At 45.6% G+C, this 10476-nt stretch overlaps 2 protein-coding genes across 5 annotated transcripts in view; both read left to right on the forward strand.

The window, feature by feature from the left end:
* PLPP4 (phospholipid phosphatase 4) overlaps positions 1-1281 on the forward strand; it is a 131761-nt gene extending 130480 nt beyond the window's left edge. For all 4 annotated transcript variants that reach the window (XM_031015263.3, XM_055353236.2, XM_031015265.3 and 1 more), the window contains one exon: positions 714-1281. In XM_031015263.3, coding sequence (XP_030871123.1) covers positions 714-913 — 200 coding nt within the window. In that variant the 3' untranslated portion in view covers positions 914-1281. The remainder of the gene's footprint in view (positions 1-713) is intronic.
* An 8383-nt stretch (positions 1282-9664) lies between these two features.
* On the forward strand, positions 9665-10181 carry LOC134759250 (uncharacterized protein encoded by LINC01561). The gene has a single exon (XM_063710542.1). The coding sequence runs from the start codon at positions 9744-9746 to the stop codon at positions 10128-10130; it is 387 nt and encodes a 128-aa protein (XP_063566612.1). The 5' UTR covers positions 9665-9743; the 3' UTR covers positions 10131-10181.
* Positions 10182-10476: the final 295 nt, after the last annotated feature.

Raw genomic sequence — 10476 nt, forward strand, 5'->3', positions numbered from 1 at the left:
GGACTCTGGTGGGAACTTACTAAAGAAAAAAAAAAATTACAGCTCCCAAGATATTTAGATCCTACAGAGATGGCTTGAATTCTTCTTCCAGAATTTAGAATTGATTTCAAAAATCAGAAATACAAATCTGAGTTTATGCAATGCTCAGGTGTGAGTTAAAGAAATACAGGGAAGGGCCGGGTGTGGAGGCTCATGCCTGTAATCCCAACGCTTTGGGAGGCCGAGGTGTGCAGATCACATGAGGTCAGGAGTTCGAGACCAGCCTGGCCAACATGGTGAAACCCTGCCTCTACAAAAAATACAAAAATTAGCTGAGAGTGGTGGCGTGTGCCTGTAATCCCAGCTACTTGGGAGGCTGAGGCAGGAGAATCACTTGAACCAGGGAGGCAGAGGCTGCAGTGAGGCGAGATTGCACCACTGCACTCCAGCCTGGGCAACAGAGCAAGATTCCATCAAAAACAACAACAACAACACAAAACAAAACAAAAAACCGGGAAGAAAGAATCAAGGACTCATTTTTTAATATTTCAGTACCAGAAATGCTGGCAGTTTGCAGAGGCCACCACTGTGGTTTCTTTCCTTTAGTCTTTCAGGGGGTCCTGTAAGCAAACCAGGTCCTAGAACAGGAAGGAAAAGTACTTTCTGGAAAATATAACTGGCCACATTTGAACAAATGGTAACCCATTTTTCCTGCTCTGCTGTTTCCTGCCTAGATTCCTTTGTGGGTGGAGTCATCGGCCTCATTTTTGCATACATTTGCTACAGACAGCACTATCCTCCTCTGGCCAACACAGCTTGCCATAAACCCTACGTTAGTCTGCGAGTCCCAGCCTCACTGAAGAAAGAGGAGAGGCCCACAGCCGACAGCGCACCCAGCTTGCCTCTGGAGGGGATCACCGAAGGCCCCGTATGACCAGTGTCCTGGGAGGATGGACACTAAGCCCTGGGCACATCTGCCACCCTGACATCATAACACAATAGAAATGGTTTTCTGTAGTGTATTTTTCATCAGTTGTTTCTCAAAGTCATCGTACTTCTGCTTCTGTTTCACTGATGGTGTTCCTGCTACTTTAAATGTCTACTTCCAACATCCTTGAATTTGCAAGTGAAGGACACCAGGAACAATCTCTGAGAGACGTGTGGAAGAGGCTGTGAAGGTGGGGTTTGGGGAGCTTGGCCGATTCGTCTATCTGAAATGTTTGCTGTAACAGCCACCTTCCTATGTTTTCATGGTTGTAAAACATAATAAAACCTCCCACGTGGAAGACTTGGTGTTGGCCACCCAGTGCAACAAGTCATTTGGAGATGCAGCAGGTTTCTCAGAGACCCAAAGCCAGCTCTGTCTGTAGGTCATTCCAGGTGCTGAGCTTGGAAGCAAAGGCTCAGAACCTTTCTGAGCCATCAGCTTCTCATAGCCCACGTCTCTAAAATAGATTTGAAACTTGGAGTGACAGCTTGAGCATTTCCAGGGCTTTTGAATCATTGAATCTGGAAGCAAATAAAATTAATAACTTCATGCACAGACTTCCACCAAACACAATGAGCATGAAGATGCATGAGTGCTTGTGTGGGGGATGAGGTCACTGCAGTTGCCTGAGGGTTCATGGGCACAATATCCTTCCCATCTTCTGGTCTAAGTTTATGGAGCCACTTCTGTAGCTCTGCCTCATACAGTGAATTTTTGGGGCACGGGGGCTTTACTTGGCTCTTCTGCAAGAAGTGATGTGACCGATCTCACAGATCAGAAACCGCATGCCTGGGGCTCATCTCAAGGGAGTGGCTGAGTGGCCACTGGAGATAAGAAGCAACTTCAGGCTGAGAATTTTTCCCCTTTAGGATCTGAGTTTTGCAGAGCTCTGCTCTAAGGATTCTCCAAGTGGTAGTGTGTTCCTGTTCCTATCTAGCTGGCAATATTTCAGCATGATAGGACTCTGGTAGAAGGTACAAGAACAGAATCAGGAATGTGCTGTGTCTCTCGCTCAGCTCTTTGCATTGTTGAATACAGCCAGTCAATATGAACCTTTTTCAGTCTGACTATAGAGCACGCTGCTCCTTGGCCAGCTTGTTTTTTCAAGGCAAGGAGCATCCCCTTCATCCAATTCTGATTGGATGTACCATGTGGTTCTTCAGATTCCTGGGCCTGGGTGCTACGAGGTGATGCATCTTTGCTATCCAAAGTGTCACTTTTTTTTATTTTATTTTTTGAGATGGAGTCTCGCTGTGTCGAGACTGCACTGGAGTGCAGTGGCGTGATCTTGGCTCACTGCAACCTTTGCCTCTGGGTTCAAGCTATCCTCGTGCCTCAGCCTCCCAAGTAGCTAGGACTACAGGTGCCCGCCCGCCACCATGCCTGGCTAATTTTTGTATTTTTAGTAGACACAGGGTTTCACCACGTTGGCCAGGCTGGTCTCGGACTCCTAGCCTCAAGTGATCTGCCCGCCTCGGCCTCCCAAAGTGCTGGGATTATAAGCGTGAGCCACTGCACCTGGCCAAGAGTGTTGCTTTTGGGCAGTTAGCATAACAGACTGCATTTTGAGAGACTCAGGTGGCTGCCTAAATGGTCAGCTTATCAGCCCTGGGCTGCGTGTGCAAGTTAGAAGCATCAGAATATCTTTGATCAGCCATTTCTGTTAAGCTCCATGGGCTTAAGCTTGGAGTGCATGTACCACTGACTATGCTCCATGAGCCCCAGTGCAGCCCTCTCCAGCCCTGGTCCTTCCAAATTGGCTTTGGCACGGTCATGTGATTGTCCCATGGATGGAGTGGGAGAGGGGGAGGCTTGAATTGACTTTCATCCAAAGTCAACCCATTGATTTTTTAAAAATTATAGCAGTTACATTGGCAAGCAACTTTGAAGATGAATGTGAGATATTTTAAGAGATAAATCATAGCAATTGAAAAGACATCATTTTAAATTCTGAGCTAAAATTCATTTAAAATTAGAAAATTAAACAATACTCTAATTTAACTAAAAACTCTATAATTTTCAAAAATAAAGCCCAAAATAGAAATGTAGGAAAAAGATCCTTTGCTACTGTTAAAAAAAAAAAAAACCCATCCTGATGTGGCCCACATTCTTATTTGATTCTAGTTTTATCTGAGCAAGAGGAAAGGAAAAGGGTTGTACTTCAGTTAATAAAGACTTAAAATTCTGGACCATCAAGTGTAAATTTAATATAAATAATTTTATTTAAAGATAAATGGCCAGGAAGTACTCTGCAAAGTAACAATAGAGTATTATTAATGCTGATAATTACATGGAAAATCCTAAGCCTGGCCATGTAAAAGCTTTGATTAAAATATAATTCAAATTACAAATGGTGTAATAACATGAAGCTGATGGTAGGATCCTCAGGAGCCATAATGAACAGTGTAAGCCAGTTCACAAAAGGCAGGCATTTTTACAGATCCTTATGTTTCAATTTCGTGCTCTAGTCACGTGAAGTAAATATAACATCACAGTGTACCAATTAAATGGCCATAATGAGAACATTTATTCCTCAACCCCTGATTTTTTTTTGGATGTGGGGTTCCTAATTCAGTCTCTTTGGAAAAGCAGGTTACATACAGTGTGAAGAGTCCGAGCCCACCCTGGGAGCTGTGGGATGCCGGAATTTCTTCCTCTCTGAGTAAACTTACTCAGAGTCCATGTTAGAGATTGGCAGCCACAAGCTCAGATACCTTGAGGTACTAGGAAGAGAATACAGCGAATGAGGCAAGTGGGGTCATTAAGGAATAGTGGAGACTGTGGAAGACTAAAAGCACACACCCCAGGGAAGTGGTGCTGGAGTGCAGTGGCACGATCCCTGCTCACTGCAAGCTCCGCCTCCCGGGTTCACGCCATTCTCCTGCCTCAGCCTCCTGAGTAGCTGGGACTACAGGCACCCACTGCCATGCCCGGCTAGTTTTTTGTATTTTTTAGTAGAGACAGGGTTTCACTGTGTTAGCCAGGATGGTCTTGATCTCCTGACCTCATGATCCGCCTGCCTCAGCCTCCCAAAGTGCCGGGATTACAGGTGTGAGCCACCGCGCCCAGCCCAAACACATATTCCCCCAAGAGAAGTCAAGAATCTTCATTTTATATGAGATTGTTTGATTTTACCTTGGGCAACTGTTCCCATTGAGATACATTAGAATGCAACCAACAATACACCCCAGTGAAAGAAGCTTAAGCAGTAGGAGTTTATTAGATTAAAAATAATAAGAAATTGAGAGGTTGGTGGTCTCAAAGCCCCCAGGCTTTCCCATCCTCTTGCTCCACCATCTTCAGTATGCCAGTGATTCTCCCTCATGATCACAAGGTGGCTGCAGCATCCCCAAGAATCACATCCTCATCCCATCATGCTCAAACGAAGAAAGAAAGGAGCCCAGTCATGTGACAAGATAACTCTACTTGTCAGTCTGTTTATCAGGGAAGAAAATGTTTCCCAGCACCCCTGAGAAATATCCCCTTTACTTGCATTGGCTAGAATGATGTTGGATGGCCACCCCCGGAAGTCATGCGGGCTTGGAAGAGTGAATATCCAGCATTTTCAGTCTCTTTGCAGGAGAAAGATTCTACCTGCTTGGGAAAAGGGTTAAACAATGGCCATTGGATTGACAATGAACAGCGTCTGTGACAGCACCAAACTTGTTTAATTAAAACACAAAAATGGCACATCAGTCACATAAAAATGTAGAGCAGGCTGTTTGCAGTCTCCTTTAGGGCTCACGTGTCTTCTTGGTGGTTAGAATTTGAGCAGAAGAGCCGGCTCTTTAGTCAATCTATTTAGCCCTATTGAATTGCCCTTCTCCTAAAGAGCTTTTCTAGCTAAAGCCGTAGTCCTTGTTGTCTGGGCATACTCCATCTTCCTGAAGGTTCTGGCACGTTCCCCTCAGCTTTACCATTTTGAGGATACTGTTCTTTTCCTTAAACTCACCGTTTTCTCACCTCCCATTACTTATCACTTAAGATATGTCCCATTCTTTCCGGTTCAGAACAAATGGGGGTCACAATCATAGTTATCTGCTTCCTCTTCACATCTGGAGTTGACCCCACTTGGGAAGGTTCTTCCTTCCTTAGAAAAAATCCTCACACACAGGACTAGGGTTCCAGAAATGATGACTGGCAAACTTCCCTTCTCCCTCCCCACTCAAACCTATTGGTCAAAAGGGAGACCCCCAGCCTAGGTGAGCCAATCTCATCTCACTCCTAGGAGCTAGAACAGAGCTGAGCCACCTTAATGGCAGCCTCTTAGAGAAGAAAAACATAAGCCCCTACTCCAGATACCCCAGAGTGCCCCATTTCCTGCCTGCCTGAAATGGTTGCTCAGCTCTTCTTTCAGTACTGTGAGCCACCCAGAGCCTGCCAATGCAAGCATTTTTTCCCCCAACTAGAGCTGCTTTCTGTTTCTTACAACTGAAACATCTTCTAAAGAAGAGCTTTAATTTCATCTGTCCCAGCTCTCCATATGTGGAAGAGTTATTTCCAAGAGGTGTACAGAGCACTGCATTGATGACACCGGGCTTCAAAATTCCACTCCCACCAGTCAAAACCGAGCTTTCCAAAGGTTGGTTCATCCATCATGCAACCCCAGGTGGAAATTTCAGAGAATGCCTGGCAGGTAGTTAATCTAAACTGGCATGTTCCCCAAGTCTTTAGCATTTAGTGATTCCAAACTCTGGCACTCTGGCACACACACAAAACATCCAGCTACAGTAGCATTTCGAGGGAAGCCTGACAACAGTGCTTGGATCTTTCCGTCTGTCCCCACTTCAAAACAAATAAAAGCAAAACAACAACAATAACAACAACAAAGCAAAACCATTTTCCTAAGTTTTAAAAAGTAAAATGCCAATTTCAGTGTAAAATTTACCATGAATTTTAAAGATGTGTACTTCTTTGGGGAGTATTTTTTCCCTTGCACGTGTGTTTGTGTTTATGCCTTTAGAACTTTGATGGGCATGTCGTATCTCTTCTCAGCACATCATGTGCTTGGGGACATGTGTACCTGCTTTGGTCAAGAAGAACTGTTAATATATTAGAAAATGGCTTTGATAGCCCCTGGCTATAACCATCCCACGCCAAAGGAGTTCAGTCTCAATTAGGATAAATACTTTAATGTAATTTGCACCATTGCTGCTGTCTGGGAGTAGAGGAAATGAAGAACTAGAAATCTAGAAGCAGTTTTTGTTTGTGTGAAGGCAGAGGAAAAGAAGAGATGGCCTCACACCAGTGTTTCTCAAAGGGAATTTCACAGAACTGGTCCAGCTTTGTGAAAATACAATACAATACAGATGTGATTAATAGATTCTAAATTCTCCTCTTACAGATCCAAATGTAAAATAGCATATTAAAGGCTCTGAAAAGTACTGCGTGAAGAAACATGCCCCTTTTTATTCTTTTTCTTTTTTTTTTTTTTTTTTTTTGAGCCAGAGTCTCACTCTGTCACCAAGGCTGGAGTGCAGTGGTGCGATCTCGGCTCACTGCAAGCTCCACCTCCCGGCTTCACCCCATTCTCCTGCCTCAACCTCCCGAGTAGCTGGGACTACAGGTGCCCGCCACCACACCCGACTAATTTTTTTGTATTTTTGGTAGAGACGGGGTTTCACCGTGTTAGCCAGGATGATCTCAATCTCCTGACCTTGTGATCCTCCCAAAGTGCTGGGATTACAGGCATGAGCCACCGCACCCGGTGCCCCTTTTTATTCTTTGATGACATCTTTTCATCCCAGTGCTTGCAGTTGTGCTGCCATGACTGCTTGCCAGTGGATTCTGTAAATGATCAGGAATAATAATGCTCTCAGTGACAGACAATGAGAGTAATATCTTAACACAAAATATGCTGTGTGATGGGTGGCGTCTCTTCTTGCTATGTGGTGTCTCTTCTTTTTTTGCCCTGGAAAGATCCCCAGACTGACATAGAACACAGTCACAGATGCCCTGGGGACATCATACACTGTGATGCTAAACACCTGCTTTCATCCACATACAGGGTGCTCTTCAAGGATAGCACGGAGGAAAGAACCACTTAGAATGGGGCCAGGCAGCCCTGCCAACATCTCTGCCACTTAACCTTGAGCAAACTGCTTCACACTCGTGAGCCTCAGTGTCTGCATCTGCAAAACAGGAATAACACCAACCTTACAGGACCTTTTACAACGGTTTAGTGATTTAGAATGTATTAGGTTGGTGCAAAAGTAATTGTAGTTTTGCCATTAAAAGTAATGATCAAAACAGCAAGTACCTTTGCGACAACATAATAAGATATCAGACCATGATAGTTGTGATTATTGCAGAGCTCCTGGGGTATCTGAGACATGAATAAAGTAAGCACCTGGCACTAAAACTCTCTTGTCTTAGTCTGTTCAGGCTGCTACAACAGAATATCATAGACTGGTGGCTCATAAACAACAAAAACTTATTTCTTACATTTCTGGAGGCTGGGAAGTCCAAAACCAAGCCACCTGCTGATTTAGTGTCTGGTGAGGGTGTGCTTCAGGGTTCATAGACCCCTGTCTTTTTACTGTGTCCTCACATGGTGGCAGGGGCAAGGGAACTCTTTGGGGTCCCTCATATACGAATACTAATCCCATTAATTAGAGTCCTACCCTTATGACCTAATGCCCTCCCAAAGGCCCCCACCTCTTAATACCATAACATTGGAAGTTGGGATTTTGACATATGAATTTGGGAGGAGACATAAACACTCAGTCTGTAGCATCTCTGAAGAGTAAATAGCAATTCTGATACCAGCAGGAGAATTTCACTGGCAACACTGTTATGGTAGTCAGGTATTAAAACCCTAATTGAATTATAATCCCTCTAATCGCTGCTGCCACCAGTAGGTAATGATACAATTTATCCTCTTAGGGAGCCAGAGTCCCCCTATAAGAAGGTTGAATTAATAATACAGCAAAATTCACTATGTTGATTTTTAGAAACATTAATATGTCTGAGGGGTATTCAACCTAAGTCAGACGTTGCTCCAGGCACCAGCTATTTGGGAGAAAAAGGCCCATCTGAGCCAAAGCCAGGGCAGGACAAGCAGCTTTAGGGGTGCTAAGGAGTGAGAAGCCTCCATACACCAGGGCTCACTCCTTAGGAGGCCTCCTGAAAGAAGGGGAGCAGGAGAGGGGCAGGGAGAACCTGCAGCTATCCAAGGAAGGGGGTGAGCTAAGCTGATGGATACTTGAATTATTGGAGAAAAGTGTGAAATTAGAAAAACCCATGAAAAGACCCAGAGGCTTGTGAGCCTCTTAGGGATTGCAGAATGTTTTCGTTCACATGGAAACCAATTGCACAAAAAGTGCTCATACCTGTATTCCAGGAGCCAGCAAGGATAGTGTGTATGCAAAGAGAGCTTCAGTGAAAGGGGAGTTTCAGGAAATGATGGACCCAGGCTTCCTTAAAAAGAGGAGTCAGGTGCCTCCGCATGTGCACACATGTGTGTACACACATGCAGACACACACACACTAGAGATTGTCTAAAGGTAGGTAGTTTATATAGCTCTCCCTGGATCATATAAACTGTGTTTCACTTGGACTTGCCATTGACTGAAGCAGACTTTGTAGAACATTCCAATCTTCAGCTGGTTATCCTGGACTCCCAGTCAGCCCCATATCTACACCCTGGAGCTCTAGAAAGATCCCTTCCTGGCACAGTGGTTCACATTGTAATCCTAGCACTTTAGGAGGTGGAGGCATGAGGATCACTTGAGGCCAGGAGTTCAAGACCAGCCTGGACAACATAGCGAGGCCCCATCTCTACAACAAATTAAAAAAAAAATAGCTGAGCATGGTGGTGCACGCCTGTAATCCCGGCTACCTCTGAGGATCACTTGAGATCAGAAGCTTGAGGCTGCAGTGAGCTATGATCATGTCACCACACTTGAGCCCTAGGCGACAGAGAGGGACCCTGTCTCTAAAAACGAATAGAAAAGAATGATCTTTGAAGTCACACTCACTGCTGATAACTTGAGGGTGAACCCCCAAGGCAAAGCAGGGGCTGCCCTTTGGGGTTGATCTGATGAATATCATCAAAATAGAGTGATTTTCCACCCTCATAATGGACAAGAGCAAACTCAGCCATGCTTGGGATCAAATCCAGCTCAGACACTTTCTTGAGCAAATTACGAACCTTTCAAAGATTCAGTGTCCTCATGTGTAAGATGGGTTTTTTTTGTGAGGATTAAATGAAGAAAGCATGTATAGAAAGTGCTTAGTACAGGGCTTGGTACACGGTAAGTGCTCAATAAATGTTAGCTCTTGTGATTGGTCAGTGTGATCTGTCACTGTATTGTGAGGCACGGGCTGTTCTACATGAATGCATTTCCCAGAAGAGTCATGTCTTGAGCCTCTCTCACATGCTGACCATTTTGTTTAAAATATTTGATAGATGAATTCTACACTCCCTGGCCTTCCTTGTCCAGAGGCTTCTTCCTAAGAACTCAGTGCCAGGATTTTGAGTAGCACTGGATATTCTGTGCAATGGGTTCATTCATCCAATTTCCACCACTTTACAGATGAACTGGGGATCAGAGAAGGCAAGCCACCTCCCCAAGGTCACACAGCTTGTGAGAGCAAGACAACAGCATCGAGGCCTATGTAATAGCACAGCCATTGCTTCTTTGGCTCTGCGGAAGCTTGTATTGTGATATATCTGTGGTGTAGCTTTGCTGTCTCCTGTGTCAACGTCAGGAGGACAGGCTGAGCTCCTGGGACCAGAACCCCTCAGATTCCAGGAGGAGCAGAGAAAGCACAGATGGCCTGGAGAGTCCCAGGGGTGAGGCCAGCAAGTACTTTCTTCCCCCAGGTGCTCAGAGCATCCTCTGAGTTGCCAAACAGACTCCCAGAGGGGTCAACTGTGGGCCCTAAACCAGACAGCAGCTGGGAAGCAGGCTCTAAGGGGAACTGGGGTCTTACCAGCTCAGGAGCAGGCCAGGACTCCTCAGCACAGAAGCTGGGAATCTTGAGTGTCCAGATCAGCCTGAAAATCTGGACTTGGGAAAAGCCATCTGGCTGGGGCCATCTGCATGCCGCTGTGACTGGGGCATCCTGCTGCTCTCCTCTCTCACAAGGTGGTGCCATCTGCCTTGTCACTGCTCCTCAGGACAAGCCTGACGGCTCTCCCTGCACCTCTGGCCATTGAGAATCCGGCTGCTCCATCGTGATGGAAAATCTTCCATGCTGAGAGGGACACCTTCCGACGCTGGGGTTCTGGAGGGCCTGGTGCCACGTGACAAGGAGCCATGTGACAAGAAGGGGAGGGCTAGGAGTGGGAGACACAAGTGTGGTTTGGGACAAAATAGGGCCTGAGGCTCACGTATTATAAAACCCCCTTTGCTCTGCCTGTCTCCTTGAATTGTGGCCAGTTTCACATGGGAAGCAATGTCAAGGGACAGAGACACTACAGGTGAGGCCTCAGGGCTCTGCATTCCCATCCCCAAAAGTCACCAGCATGTGGCCCTGTGGGTGTCACTCCCCTCTGTGGAGTC

The sequence above is a fragment of the Gorilla gorilla genome, chromosome 8 (genome assembly GCF_029281585.2).
Source record: "Gorilla gorilla gorilla isolate KB3781 chromosome 8, NHGRI_mGorGor1-v2.1_pri, whole genome shotgun sequence".
Taxonomy (NCBI): domain Eukaryota; kingdom Metazoa; phylum Chordata; class Mammalia; order Primates; family Hominidae; genus Gorilla; species Gorilla gorilla.